The sequence below is a fragment of the Coturnix japonica genome, chromosome 15 (assembly GCF_001577835.2).
Source record: "Coturnix japonica isolate 7356 chromosome 15, Coturnix japonica 2.1, whole genome shotgun sequence".
NCBI classification, from domain to species: domain Eukaryota; kingdom Metazoa; phylum Chordata; class Aves; order Galliformes; family Phasianidae; genus Coturnix; species Coturnix japonica.
The window spans coordinates 1,110,518-1,125,408 of record NC_029530.1 but is presented as its reverse complement, the minus strand read 5'-3'; the positions used below and the strand labels follow the sequence as shown (position 1 = coordinate 1,125,408).

Genomic DNA, 14,891 nt, shown 5'->3' with positions numbered 1-14,891 from the left:
CTTTATTTTGACAGTTTTTATTTAGAACTCAGACCGTGCCAGTTTTTTAACGTCATTTGGAAGCCGTACGGTCCTTGTCTTTGTTCTTATCTTCCTTTTATCTCCATTGATTTTCACTACAGCTGCAGGCTCCGCTCCGCCCGTTCCCGCTGTTGGCGGCGCTGTGAGCGGAGCGGCTGAGCGCACCGGGCCGGGCCAGCAGGGGGCGACGGCGGCCCCGGAGCGCGGCGTGCAGGAGCGGCGGGTACCGGAGGGAAGAGCCGGGCCCACGGGCAGCTCCGATGCGTTGATCCACGGGGCAACGCCGCCACACAGGGCCGGGATTGTGTTACACGGGAGCAGCGGAGGCCGCGGGGAGCAGCGGCGGAGGAACGGAGCGCTTTGTGCGGGGGGAAGCGCGGAGGTGAGCGGCGGGGCCGCGGGGTGACGGGCAGCACCACGGGATGTGCCGTACTGTGCGGTGCCGTGCTATGCCGTGCCGTGCCGTACTGTGCGGTGCTTTGCGGTGCCGTGCGGTGCTTTGCGTCCTGCCGTCCCGCTCACCCGCCCATGTTCCCGCCGTGCCACGCGGCGCGTTGCCCCGCTACGGTCGCTGTATCTCGGGGCGGGGCGGAGGCCGGAAGCCGCGAGGCCGCCGAGGTACCGACCCCGGAGGTACCGGCCCTTGAGGCGGCGGCTGCGCGCGGCGGGTCGGGCCGGGCCGGGCATGGAGCGCTGGGCCGGGGCGGCCGGCGGCGGCTGGGGCTGGAGCTGGGACTCGCTGTGGGCCGGCGGCTGGGCCCGCTGGCCGGCCTGGGAGCTGCTGGCCGCCTGCGCGCTGATCGGAGCCGTGGGCTGGGTGCTGCGGCTGCTGGACGGGCGGACGGGCGGGCGCGGGGCTCCGGCGGACGGTCTGCAGGACCAGAACCCGAGAGGAGAGAACGAGGACGGAGAGCGGAGCGGAGGGAGCCGGGCAGGTGAGAGGAGCCGGGAGGGACGGGGACACGGCGACGTGGGGCCGAGAGCGGCCCGTCAGCGGCCCGCGGTCACGGGCGGCGGCTCGTGTGGGCCCGGCCCTTTCCCGGCCGTGTCGCCGCTCATTGCGGGTCGGTCCGTGTCCTTGTAGGGCCGCCTGCCCCGCGCCTCGGTCCCGGTTTGGGCAGCACCGCCAGCGGGTGGGGGGCTGAGCTCGGAGCGATCCGCAGCCGGGCGTGTCCCGAGCACGGGCCGGGGGAAAGCACGTATATACACACATCTCTATCTATATATGTATATATATATATATATATGTATGTACTTTCACACGTATAGTAGGGCTGTGCGTTCGCACTGCTCGTTAGCCGACCGTTTTGATAATCCAGGCAGCAGGGCTGTCTTGTTGTCCTTCGGTGCTGGCGGCTCGTTCTCTCCTGCTATTGATCTTAAGCACGTTCTGTCGTTTCATGCTGATGCCTCGAGCAAAGACAAACGCGTGTTCGCCCCGCTGTGCTTTGTTAGGAACAGCCTCCAAAGGGCGGTGGCGGCTCCGCTGGGTGCGGGGGGGGGGGGAGGCGTGCAGCTGCCTGCAGTGCATGGAAACACCGAGCATCGTTCATCCCCGCTGCCATCAACACGTGTGTGCAAAGCTACTGTATAATAACCTGGGAACAGACGGCTGTGTGTGCCTGCACATCCTGTGCCCGTGGTTATACAGGTTGCGGTGTCTGCTCTCACGCAGTGTTTGGGATGGCCCTGCTGGTTCTGAACACTGAAACAAAAGGCTTTGTACAATGTATAACTATATCGCATCATTGTTCCAGGTGCTCAAAGCACACGTTTGAAATCAGACATTAGAAGAAAACGCCACACACAGAAAACAGCGCACGCTCACGTAACTACCTGCCAAGCTGTGTTACTCGGATATCGATCTGCAGTTTGGCACCAGAGTTGTTTTCATAGTGTTTCCTGGCTTTAGAAGCGTAATGGCTTTGAATTTCATCTGGTAGAATTTCACAGGGCTGTATTCGCTGCTTCAAAAAGGCGTTTTTGCATCAAAAGGCTCAGTTCTTTACCAACTAAGTATTGGACAAGTGAATGTGCAGAGTAGTCACGTATATTTGTGGGTGTATATTGAGGCTTCTGTTTCTGAGCTTTCTGGATCCTCTATTTTAGTTGTGTTTTGTTATGATCAGAGGTTTCACACAGCAGGGAATTGTTGGTGTTGTGGTGTTTTCGGTGTCTCTTTGCTGCTCGTGCAGAAGCTGTGAGTGTGTGGATAACGTGGAGGGGAGTGAGCAGGAGCACAGGGTGTCACACTGGGTGTCACACTGGACAGAGGGATTTCCCGTTGGAAATTGAGAAATATTTACATTTCTGCTCTATATTTGGGAGACCTGGAGCGCTCAGCTGCTCCCTTCTGCTGACTTTGATCACAGAACAGGAGCTGGGAAAAAACAATTTGTGTCAATAGCTCCAGCCTTGAGTCATTGCCAGAGGCACAGTGCCCTGGCTGCTGCCTCTCACATGTGTGTTGTATGTTTTTCAGCAAGAAATTCTCCCTGCAGTGGCGGCAGTGCCGTGCTCCAGCTGTAGGGGCTGTTTAACCAGAGCTGTACTGCAGCCTTGTGGCCTTCTGCCCCATTTCATGGGTTGTTGGTTTCTTGACGGGGGTCAAATAACGTCTGTCATCAGTTTTCAGACATAAATGTTCTGGGTTAAATTTTCACCATGGAAGTCTTAATGAAACTTGAAAGGAGCAGAAGAGAACACAACATATGTTGTAAATACCCCTTCAGGTAGGCACGAGAGAAAGAGGAAACAGAGTAGGTCTGATGGCTTGAATGTTATGGATGAGTTGGAAGACGTTTTGCCTTCTCTGTATCTCCATTAATCTCATCAGAGTCAGAAAAATTAAGAGACACTACTTTCTTTGCTTTAATACAGCATTAAAATAGAAGGAAAAAAGCTTTGCAATTAATCTCATCTTTTTCTCCTCCAGGTGAGATAACGATGGATGCGATCTTATCCCGCTTAAAGCAGCTCAGCCCCGATGAGCTTAGAGAGGAACTTGTCAGAGCAGGGCTGAAGTGTGGGCCCGTCACCTCCACTACCAGGTTTATCTTTGAGAAGAAACTGGCTCAGTTTTTATTGGAGCAGCAAGGAACGTTGGAAGGAGAAGGGTCTGCATGGTCAGAGGAGGCTGCTGGGAGCGCCCTGTCTGATGGCACCCACCCAGCCTTGAAAACTACTGCAGCGAATCACAGCCATCATGTGTCTGAAGAGGTCGACTTTGGGTACTGTGTGGGTTTGAACCCTCCAGAAGAAGAAGCTGTGGCACACACAAACTGTTCAGCTCCAGTCAGTGGGGCAGGATATGGTGGCTCACAAGGCAGCGCTCAGATGCCGTCCAGAGATCCTCCACTGTACTATGGCGTTTGCCCGGTCTATGATGACATACTGGCAAGAAATGGTAAGTAGCATCTGTGTGCTCCTCAGATCTGCTCAAATCTGGCACATGCTTTTTGTATCAGATAGTATAAGGAAATACTCTTTTCTTAGCGATGCTTTCCATAGCATTCAGTTGCACATCACTGTCAGTTGAGGTGGTACAGGCAGGTGGAAACCAAGCGTGGGCAAAAATCATTTGCAAAGCATGAATGCAAATGATCGGAAGCGATCAAAATTGTTATGACTCCATCTTTTCCCTTCTTTGAGAAGCTCATGTGTAGAACAGGTGCTTACAGTGTGAGTATCTGAGCACTGCACATCCCCTGAAGTTACCCACAATGTGCAATATTCTTCTATTCAGTTTTCTAGAGGTAAAATTCAAATTGACTTTGACTCTTTTGCCATGTTTGTAGAGAGACACTGACCAAACTGTAAGGATAGCCTGATGATTTCTAGGAACAGATTTGAGATTACTTAAATAGCTTAATTTTGGCTGTACTGTTTCAGAGAGAATCCATGTTTATGAAGATAAGAAGGAAGCTCTCCAAGCTGTTAAGATGATTAAGGGTTCACGATTTAAAGCGTTTTCAAACAGAGAAGATGCTGAGAAATTTGCTAAAGGAATCTGTGATTACTTTCCATCTCCAAGCAAGTCCTCTCTGTGTTTGTCTCCGATGAAAACAGGACCACTTAACAGAGGTATGGAGGGTGTTCACCTGTGTACAGCAGGCGCAATGGAGAGGGGTAATTTTATGAGAGACAGGAACGAGTCCCTTCATTAGCAATGTGCCAATAACTGGAAAAAAAATCAGAGCAGTATTTTGAAGCCTCTTAATAACTTGAAACAGGTCTGTTACGATGAATTAATTACACTAAAAAATTTAAGGTAATTGTACAGAACTGCAAAAGCCATTTCAGGTATTTAGAAACTTCCTACTTGTTGTTGAACTTTCATTTTAGGCTTGGATGGAAGCAGGTTAGTAGTTGTGAGGCTGTTTTAGACTTCGGTTTGGACCAAAAAGCTTTATAGGTCAATTACGTTGTATTTCCTTCCCTACCTCTTATTACTCCCAGGATCTTAAAATGCCAATAAACTTATTTACACTAAAGATGTCAAGTTAATAGTTTGGATTAAAAGCTTTTGCTGGTGGTATAAAAATAGTGATCACTGAAAAGAGAGCAGCCAGAAGTATGACACTTGTGTTTTTATAGATGGCTTATGCTCACTGGAGATGGAAACTGCTAACAAGGAAAGGGCCAACAGTTACAAAAGTCCACGTACCCAGGATCTTACTGCTAAGCTTCGGAAAGCTGTGGAGAAAGGAGATATATCAACATTTTCAGAACTTATTTGGAGTAATCCTCGCTATCTTATTGGATCTGGGGACAATCCAACAGTTGTACAGGTAAAAAGATACATATGTTTATCTCCAAGTTCTGCTTCGGTGATAAGAGTTTGAGGGCTGATAAGCATAACTGGAATGGATGTGGTTCCCTGCTTTCCACTTCTTCCAACTGGTGTGGTTTCTCAGTGTTGATTTACACCAGTTGGAAGCTGTTTTCCTGCTCTTTTGTATGCTGAACATTGCATCTCCTTTTATTATTTAACCTTCTTTGCTACATTTTTCCCTAAATCTAAAACCTGACTATAGCTAAGAATGACGTAGTTAATTTTAAGTGTAACCTGACAGTGTGGATACATGTCTTTACAGTATTGTCACACTGCATTTCTGGATGTCAACTGTTTTGTGAACATATCTTCCTGAGATAGTAGTAGGAGATAAAAATCCCCATGTAAGACAGTGTGGGAACCCATTTTTCCCATTGGGTCATTTAAGTGTACAGGTGTAGGCAGGCTGTTGGATTTCAGTTAGCTCTGATTTGTTTTTCAGGAGGGATGCAGGTACAACGTCATGCACGTCGCTGCCAAGGAGAACCAGCCTGCTATCTGCCAGCTGTTATTGGACACCCTGGAAAATCCTGAATTCATGCGGCTTATGTATCCAGACGATGATAACACAATGCTAAAGAATCGCATCCGATACATTGTTGACCTTTACCTTAATACACCTGATAAAATGGTGAGATCTGGGATGTGTGACTGTTTCTTATTGTTAGGAAACTACTGGAAGGCATTAAGGAAGCAGAAGGGAGAAGGAAAGAGGGAAGGGACCATTTGAGCAGAAGGTAGATGGTCATGGGCTTTGTGGGTTTGAACAGTCGTTTTTCCACCATGCAATGGGAAAGGATCTATTAGGAGCCCTGTTCGTTTACTTATCCTGCATCCAAAATAAAACATACAGGATTGACTTAATGATGTTTCCATATACATGTGAATTTCCTCTCTTTAATGTTGCAGGGATTTGATACTCCGTTGCATTTTGCCTGCAAGTTTGGGAATTTGGATGTTGTTAACGTGCTTACGTCACACCCGGCTATTGTGAAAAACCCCAGGAACAAATATGATCAGACTCCAGCAGAAGTAAGTCTGTCTATGTCCACAACGAAGGCATCATGCCAAAGCAGGGCTTTTCAACTTTGAACGTTCACAGACTGCTTAGTTCACAGGCTGAGCTACCAGTGAAAAATCTATGGGTCATTACAAATATTCTGTGTTGATTATAGCCAGAGCCAAGTTTGAGATGTTAGGATTCACTGCTTTTTGCTTACAGTCTCTCTATTGGAAATCGGTGTCTTTTGTTTTACTAACAAAGAACTAATGTTTTATTAACAGGTGGTTTGTGAGAGAAGCAAGAATAAGTCTGCAGAATTGAAAGAAAAACTGAGAGAGTACTTGAAAGGTCAGTGTTCAAACAACAGCAGGAATGTGGCACTGTCAGACTCTCACTGTTTTCTGTTGGTTTTCTGTAGCATTCCTGTCCATAAGTGCTGCTGTACAGTATTGTAAAAATCACAGAGAAGCTCTAAAACTGACAAGGAACAGAAAACTTGCCGTGTCTTTTAAATGGAGCGGTTGGTTCTCTTACTGTATGGATTGCAGGATTTTCCTCATAGCTCTCCATAATGGCACAGCCATTATTTTATTCAGCATGTCTATGGCAGAAAATCATCTTAAAGCAAACAAAAGACCTCCACAGGGCAGGAGGTTCCTTGGTCACATTTGGCACCCCTGTGCTTTCCCTGACAAGAAAATCTTGCCTGTTTTGTCACGTGCAGGTTTGGGCATCTGTCAAACAGACTTTGAAACGGGGTGACAATCCATTAGAAAATGCTGTGTGTATCAGGGCGTGTGTTTTTGCATTTGAGACAGAAGGGAGCATAGACTGAAATACAGCCTGCAAGCAGGCAATAAACACTGTACAAGTGAATTTGAATCATATATTTTACTGGTGAAATCAAGTCAGATGGTTAAATGTACAGGTGTATCGATGTTCTAGGAGGAAAGAGCAAGCTAATGTAACAACAGCTTAAGAAAGCTTGGTTTTGCTTTATTTAAGGTCGATACTACGTACCACTGCTGAGAGCAGAAGATAATTCCTCAGCTCCTGTCATTGGTGCACCATGGTCACCAGATCAGACAGATGAGAGTCCTCAGGCAGCTCTGTCCAAATATATTGGCAGCCCCAAGGATCCAGTGTTGTCCATACGAGCTTTCGCAGGCCCCATGAGTCCGTCCAAGGTAAGGAGCTGATGAGAGCTTCATGTGACATCTGTGCTTGTTCATGAAGGTGGAGCTGTGGATGGGATTAAAAAAAATTTCTCCTTTCTGGAATGTTTGAAGCAGTTCATCAACTTTACTTACTGAATTCATGATAAAGTCTGCTTCCTGAATGGAAACAGTGACAGTCAAATAGTAGGTATTGGATAGTTCTAGAAGAGTTGTGCTTGTGCAGTAGAGAACAGTCCTTATTTTTTTTAGCTGGAATACTGGAATACCAGTTACATGTGTTATAAATTAGTAGGCATTTGTTGACTCATTTGCTTAGTATGAGCATGCGGGCAGTAGGGCAGCTGTGGGTACAGCGGCTGTGTGAGATGTCGTGTGATGTTTGAGCTCTTCCAGGACTGGGTTTTACCACCATGCTTACTATGTTCTTTTCTTCTAAAGATGCTCTTTGGTCAGTTTTCACCTGACAGAAATGTAAACATGTTTTATCCTCTGAAAAAATGTTTGTCGTGTAAGTAATGCATTATTTTGGTTGCTGGCAGCTACTCCTAATGTCTGAATATAAAGGCATAAAGCTTGGGAGTTTACAAAAGTCAGTTCATTCCCTTTACGAGTTCAGATTCAAACAGCAAGAATATGTTATGATAACTGATAGCAGTCTGTGGAACCAGCAACATCTGTATGAGAACACCTCCTTTGTGCCTCAGAAAGCACTGACCAGAAGAGCATGTCATGAAATAGAAGTGCAGCGTTGTAAGACATGCCTCTTATTTCCCACTGCACACAAATGAAAACCAGTTAGACTTCATATCTAGCCAGGTTGCTTCGAGGTGGTTATTTACCACTGTCATTCTTTTAATAAGCAGTTATGTGACGACAGAAGTAGGGTGTGAAATGTCTCAGTGACCGTACAGGGAGGGATATTTGTCTTCAGATCCCAAGTGAGATTGCTGTAGCGAGAGTTGAGCAATACGGGTGGCAGAAGCTGAGAGACTGAGCACAGCAAAATGTTTCCTGGAGCTGTGGGGAAACATTTAGCACCGATTCACTTCCATGTTGGGCCGGAGTTGGGTGGCTTTTCTGAAACCATTTCTTTTTTTAAAGGCTGAAGAATTTCGCAGGCTGTGGAAGACTCCACCCCGAGAGAGAGCTGGCTTCTTTCACAACGTCAGGAAGTCTGATCTGGAAAGAGGTGTTGAAAGAGTTGGAAGGTATCTAATAGAGTAGCAGTCCAGAAAATGAACAGTAGAGTAATTGAAAGCAAAACAATTGCACAGAGTTGCATAGGAAAACGCACTCTAGGCAAATATTGCTGAAAGTATTTTCTAAAGTATATTGCAGTTGGATTTTTTACTTCCCTTTTGTCTAACCAAAATAATTCAGGTAAAAATGTGGGACCTGGCTGTCCAGCTTTGGAAACAAAAGGCTGTTTTAATTGTTAGTGATGATACGTATGGAATGTTTTTCTCAAGTTCAGCTGATTTGCCAGGAGATTTAAAGCCATGCACAAAGTGCTCAGCTGAACAGAAGGGTCCCAAAACAAATGTTCTGCTTTACCTAACTGTGTTGTACCCTCCTTGCTGTTGAAACACTTTGTATCAGCAGCACATGCAGAACATGTACCTTGCTACAAGTACCTTGCATTTTGTCCTTCAGCATTTGCTTCCTCCCACCTTCTTCCTTTCCTAATTAAAAAAAGCTATTGCATGGAGCACTGTTCAGATGTTGCCTACAGTAGTGTGGATTCTGTCTGATGTCTGAATGCAGTCAGATTAATGATAGCACTATGCTAAATGTAAAAACAGAAAAAAATAGTGGAAAAATGTTGTAGAAAAAATAGATTATCCTATGCTTGGTAACAATGGCTGTGTGTCAGCAAGGTGGTTTTGCAGACTGTTGCTTGTTGCAGAATTCTGTTGCCTACTTGCGCATTTATATTCCTGCTGATAGCTGATAAAAATGTGTTCACAAAAAGTTATTGTCAAAATAATATCCATGTCTTCCCAAGTGATTCGTTTTATTTTATTTATTGCAGGGAGTTAGCTCATGAACTGGGGTTCCCGTGGGTTGAATACTGGGAATTTCTGGGCTGTTTTGTTGATCTGTCTTCCCAGGAGGGGCTGAGAAAATTAGAAGAGTACCTGAGCCATTGGGAAATGAGCGAAAAGGCTCAGCAAGAAACAGGGGAAAATGAAACCTGCAACAGATACAAAACACCACATCCTTCTGGTAAGGAAAGGGCAAGTGCTACAAACAACATTGTGTACCCAGGGAGAAGAGGGAGGGGAAAAAGCACCGTGTCCAGGGAAACTGCATTCACCTGTTGCTGTTGTTGATCTGTTATCCAAACAGTCTGGTTATATGGTTGAAAAAGTAGCTAACGACAGTGTGGATGTAGGAGAATGAGAACGGCTCCCAGGTGTCCTTTATGGGATGTAGGCCCTCAGTGAAATTCCTGTAAGAAAGAAGAGCTCTACTTGCTCTTTTTTACTCAGAGCATTTTGAAATTCCTTGGTAGGGTATAGAATTCTGTAATGTACAGATACTGAATGAGTAACTTCTTGAAGCAGAATAATCCTTTACACTTGGTGGTGAGAGGTGTGTATTTGTTCCTAGTTTATTTGATGGGAGTTCTGTTGTGAGGCTTTTTATACATTACTCTTCTTACTTTATTTACAGGCAAGAGTAAAAAGTGCTGCAATTCTATTTCTGTGGGAGCGTTTTTGGATGAGGATGACGATGACATGAGCTTAGAAGAGATTAAAAACAGGCAAAACGCAGCACGGAATAACAGCCCGCCTGTTGTACTGAAGGAACCCAGCATTGATGCTATTGGGGATGCTGAGTGTGAGATCTTGTCAAGGGAGCGTACCAGAAACATCATAGAAACATCAGCTCAGCCCAGGCACTACGAGAAGGGGGTTTCTTCCAGCAGAAATGGATTTTGTAATCCTGTGGCCACTGAAAGGATAATTGGTGACAGAAAGCACATGCACGATGGAGAAGATTGCCTTGTATCACCTGTTTGCAACTTAATGTCAGAATTTGAAAGCTTAACATTCCAGCCACAAGCAGGCACGGGAGAATCGAATACCATCAGTGAAAAAATGAAGAACGAGAGAATTCTGCCTGAGAGAACAAGACAGGGTCGAATACCCAAGGACTGGCTGGATAAGAGCTGCTACGCTGTTTCACCAGTGAGTTCTTCAGAGTCAAGTGTTACAGGGAAACCTGGAGAGACCAAGTTAAGGACAGAACATAAAGTGCAGTCAGAAAGGGAAAGATTGTCCGTGGAATCTGGAATCCAGACTAATGAGGCACAGCAGTTTCAGGAACCTCCTGCCCAGAAATTTCTCTTGAAGACTTCACCCACAAATGAGAGCTCTAAGAAATTATTTCTGCTTGGGTATGAACCGTATTTTCTTTTTCCTGTGTTCCATGTATGCAAAGTGAGATGCTTATTGCAGTGTCATCACCAGCAAGGTTAAAATCATGTGATACTAAGCAACCATTAATTTATTAAGTACTGCAGTGCTTCCACAGTAGCCATACATAGTTCTCTAGTAGTTAATGACCTAACTAACTCTGGCTAAAGCACACGGAGCAGAAGAAATCACTGTTTTTCCAGTTACAGTTTCAGCAGGCTCTGCTGTTTACCTGACAGGCTTGGAACCTCATGGTGAGCCTTAGATTAATATAGTGTTCACCACACTCTTGGGATGGCCTCAGATCACATGTTCAGAACTTTTTAATGAGGCTGCTGCATAATAACGGGCAGTCATTTATATCTGGGTCTGCTGGGAAATGTTCCTAGGGAGACCAAGAAATTCAGAGAGGAACATGGCCTGTTGCTTTGCATTTATCAGAATAAGAAATGTTTTGGAATTGGGATGTCGCTGCCTTTCATCTGTTCTCCTTTCATCTGTTTTTTTGTTATTCTAGGGAGCATCCATCCAAGCTGGACAGTGATGTCTTAGCAGCTATCGAAGCAGTACAGATCGATCCTCAGAAGTACCCTGCCATTTACAGATGGAAACACGAGGTGCAGTCCTACTCTTCAGCTGACAGGCAAAGGTATTTCTGCAAAGTCAAACAAATGAGCTGAAATACTGCTTTCAGTGGGTTAACTGCAGTTAGGATTTCAGGCCTCGCTTCTCACAGAAACCTCATTTTAGCATACACAGCTGCATTAACAATTAGTGTGCTTCAGTCATTAGTCACTGGCTGCTATCTGTTAATAAGGAAAGATGACTGGTTCAGTCAAAATCCCTGAGTACACTGCAGCTCCTGGTAACTTCATCGTCTCTGTTTAGCCTATGCAGACAGAAAGCAATGCTTTCAGTAGCACAGGTTTTCTGGTTAGCCAAGGTGCCGACTTGCTGATTTATTACTTAGGACCAAGGAAGGATCCATGCAGTAATGAAATGCAAAATGACTTTGTCTTTCTTTCAGTTGGCCAAGTCCAGCACAGAAGGGAAGATTCAGGTCCCAAAGCACAGCTGCTGGCCCACCAAATGCTTCAGTGTATTCTAGTCCAGGAAGGAACAGTCCCATGCCGGGAAGTCCAGGGAAACACGGCAGTGCTGCCTCATTCTCTCCAGACCTTGGGAGCCCTGGCCGCTACAGTCCTGCCTCTGTCAACCACTCTATGTTAAAACTACGTTATTTTTCAGAGCCTTCTGCCCACTAAACTATGATTCATTTTCCTGACACTTTAATTGAATTTTCTTTGTTAGAGTGAAGGAAAAAGAATTACAATGCTACTCAAGTGACACGAAGTTTGCACTTGGCTATTTATTTTTCCTCAATTGAGGACAAATGTATGTTACAAAAACTGAATATATGTCTTTATGTCATATAGGAGATGACAGATTCCTGGCGCTATACAACAAGTTAGTGAGGTCAGTGCAGTTGTCCGGTAGCTGTGGATTTTCCCTTCTTGCCCACAGAGCAGTGAGCTGAACCTTTTCTTAGAGCTGGTGGTATTTCACTATCGCCTGCTGTCGTTAGCACAACGACCGCATTAGCCCTCAGCGACTTTGCTTTGCTTGGATAGGCTGAAAGAAGCACATCAGGAAAACCTTATGAGAAGAAATTAATGGCAAAGATGTGAAATGTTTTGCTTGCAGGGGGTGATGTGCAGCCAGAAAAGCCTACAACAGAGCCTGGGTGGTGACAGCATTCCAGGTTGGGGTACCAACATGGAACCCTTCCACATAACCAGGAAGGAGGTGTAACAGCCAGCAGGCTGATGGAGGCAGTTGAATACACACACATATATGCACACATACTTCTAGATGTATGCATGTATTTACACAGCAAACCTTGAGGCTTAACTTAACTTAACCCAAGACTGTTAATGAACACCTTGATGTAAGGAATGTTTTAGTAAAAGGGCACTGTAGAAATACTGGTAATCCTTTCAGTGATAGTTTTGAAGACTTAAAATTAAAGTTAGTTGCTTTTTCCCCACAGAAGCTTTTCTTGTTTGCAGAATGTAAGAATTACTTATTAAAAGCACATCAGCAATAATTTCAGCAAGTTTACCAGTGACGTACCTTAATGGTGTCGTCTGCAGTGCAGCACAGGGCTGTCCAGTGACTCGTGCTATGGCTCCTGAGTTCCCAGCTGCTAAGAGAGGACAACAGCTACTGGCCTACACACCTCAGCTGTCACCGTGTCTCCAGTTGATGTGGTAACCCATTTCTGTTACTCCTTCTTTAGCCTCCTGAAAGAGTCCCTCACTCACTCTGACTGTACACTGCTGAGGTTTTAGAACTCAAAGGGAGCTTTCTGTATCAAAGAAAGGCAACCAGTCTTATCCTCACAACATAGAAACTAACCAGAAAAATCAATTAAAACCTGCCAGCCGTGCTCTAGTTTAGTTAAAAGGTTGGGTCAGGATTCACTGGTGCCCCGGAGTCAAAGTAACCTTCCTAGGTTACTTCATAACCTAACCCTACACCGAAGGAGACAGTAAGTGCAGGCACGATGCCATCACGCAGCACTGGGTCCCTTTGCCCCAGGGGCTGAGCACAGAGGCAGAGCAGCAGGAGCCACACACTGCTGGGTTTGAAGGCAGCAGCGACTGTCCCACACACCCTTAACAGGGTCCTTATTTGGTAGAAACCTAAAAAATGCATTTAATGCTTTTGCAGGCTTAACAGTGCCTTTTGTAACATACATTTTTAATTACGCTTTTGTTCTTTTAAAAGTGGAGCCGTGTCGTCCACTCACTTACAGTGGAGCACACAAAATAGTTTTTTCTTCTGGGATTTCTGACCTGAAGACATTTTAACGTCTCTAAGTTTATTTGGTGCAACAGGTCTAAAAAACATTCATGTTTTAGAAATTATTAAAAAAACCTACCACTTATTGAGATCCTTTATTCTAGAAGCCTTTTTCCAATGATCCGGAGATGGGGAGGAGCCATGTACCGCAGGCTGCCGTTTGGTGGTACTTGTGGCACCCAGCTCTGCTGTGGGGGTTGTTCTTGAGCAGACACTTAAGAAAAACACACCTTGCTACGCTGCTGTGAGTCAACTGACCTCCCCCATGCTGTTGGTGTTTGGTTTGAGGTCTCTCTGCTCTCCGGGTGCTTTGGAGGGGCTCAGACCTACAGCTTTAGTTTTAAAAGGTGTGGGAGGGGGCTGGTTGTTTTTGAGAATGAATTCAATGTAAGTGATGTCACCTGGCATAGAGAAATAATTCCACTGCTGAGTGGAAAGAAGACCCGGCAAATTCCTGCCCTAAGCCGGGCACACACCCGGCCCTGCTCCATTTCTCACAGGGCAACATGGTGCTTTTGTGGTCTGTCAGAGCCAGCAGGGCAGCACCAACACACACAGAAGCACTTTTTCCTTTTGGTCCTTCTTTTTTTATGTTTTTGAAGATTTCTTTTTTTACTATTTCAATGTATATCAATCACTGCTATGTACGTACGTGTGTAACACCAGGCCAGGCAGGGCACCCCCCGACCCCACAGCACTTCCCACCAACCCCTGCCTTCCACTTTGTAATTTCCTTTGGTTCAGCCCAGAGTATTTTTTTAATGGCCACACGGTTTGCATTCCTCCAGTTGTACCGCGTTTTAACAGGTCGTTTTTCTAACAAACAATGTATTTAATTCAGCTATTTTTTAAAAGGAGCCGTTTATGTAGCGACTGATCGCTCACAGTTGTCAAGAATGGAACTTGTGGAGACACTGGATCAGATTGGGGTTGCTTCAGTTCACTTCTAAAGGTGCAAAAGATCAGGGGTGGTTGTTTGCTTGTTTCAATTAGCCAAGTGTCACGTAACACACACAGTTACCTTGCTTTCTATTCAAAAATAAACCAGTGCTCAAAGTGTCAGGCTGTGTTTGCTTCATGGTGCTGAGCAGCTGGGATGGAGGCCAGGCACAGGACTCGTTAACGTGGGGGGGTGATGGGGGTGGTCCGACTGTGCCTCTATGCAAGTAGGATCAGAATGTTTAATAAGGAGGAAATCTGAATAAAAGAAAAATGATGCACTGAGATTTCACGCTGCCCCCACACCTCAGCTTCTGTGCCACTAAAAAAAGCAGTTCTAGGGCTACAATGTGCTGGAAAGTCCAGCAGTAGCAGCAGTTAATAATAAGTACAACCCCAGTGCAGCAACCATGGACACAGAAACCAAATAAAATCTGCCTACCTTCAGAAGGCCTCAGGCATGCAGGGATCTGCAGTGAGATGCTCTGCCTTCCACTGCCAGCCCTTAGATGAGCTGTGGGGAGGGGAGGATCCTGGCTGCAGCCCTTCCAATCACTCAGGCACACTGAATGCACCTGAGCTCCCCTGGGTTGGCCCTGCCTGCCCACCAGGTGCTCCATCAGTGCTAC

General features: G+C 45.9%; 1 protein-coding gene across 2 annotated transcripts; it reads left to right on the top strand.

The window, feature by feature from the left end:
- The first annotated feature begins 116 nt into the window (after positions 1-116).
- On the top strand, positions 117-14,385 carry ANKLE2 (ankyrin repeat and LEM domain containing 2). 2 transcript variants are annotated; one of them, XM_015877579.2, is made up of 13 exons: positions 117-403; positions 2,957-3,427; positions 3,913-4,104; positions 4,618-4,811; positions 5,298-5,486; positions 5,765-5,887; positions 6,140-6,206; positions 6,864-7,045; positions 8,138-8,244; positions 9,069-9,262; positions 9,713-10,439; positions 10,976-11,107; positions 11,486-14,385. In XM_015877579.2, the coding sequence occupies exons 2-13, from the start codon at positions 2,968-2,970 to the stop codon at positions 11,721-11,723; spliced, it is 2,805 nt and encodes a 934-aa protein (XP_015733065.1). In that variant the 5' UTR covers positions 117-403; positions 2,957-2,967; the 3' UTR covers positions 11,724-14,385. The 2 variants fall into 2 exon arrangements, with proteins under 2 accessions (XP_015733065.1, XP_015733064.1); XM_015877578.1 differs by lacking the exon at positions 117-403 and adding an exon at positions 692-956.
- Positions 14,386-14,891: the final 506 nt, after the last annotated feature.

Excerpts from the sequence above, each read along its gene's own strand:
- ANKLE2 (XM_015877578.1), top strand. The coding sequence starts at position 707 with ATGGAGCGCTGGGCCGGGGCGGCCGGCGGCGGCTGGGGCTGGAGCTGG. Across the intron at positions 957-2,956 it reads GAGCGGAGGGAGCCGGGCAG|GTGAGATAACGATGGATGCG; the intron begins GTGAGAGGAGCC and ends TTTCTCCTCCAG. Across the intron at positions 5,487-5,764 it reads TTAATACACCTGATAAAATG|GGATTTGATACTCCGTTGCA; the intron begins GTGAGATCTGGG and ends TTAATGTTGCAG.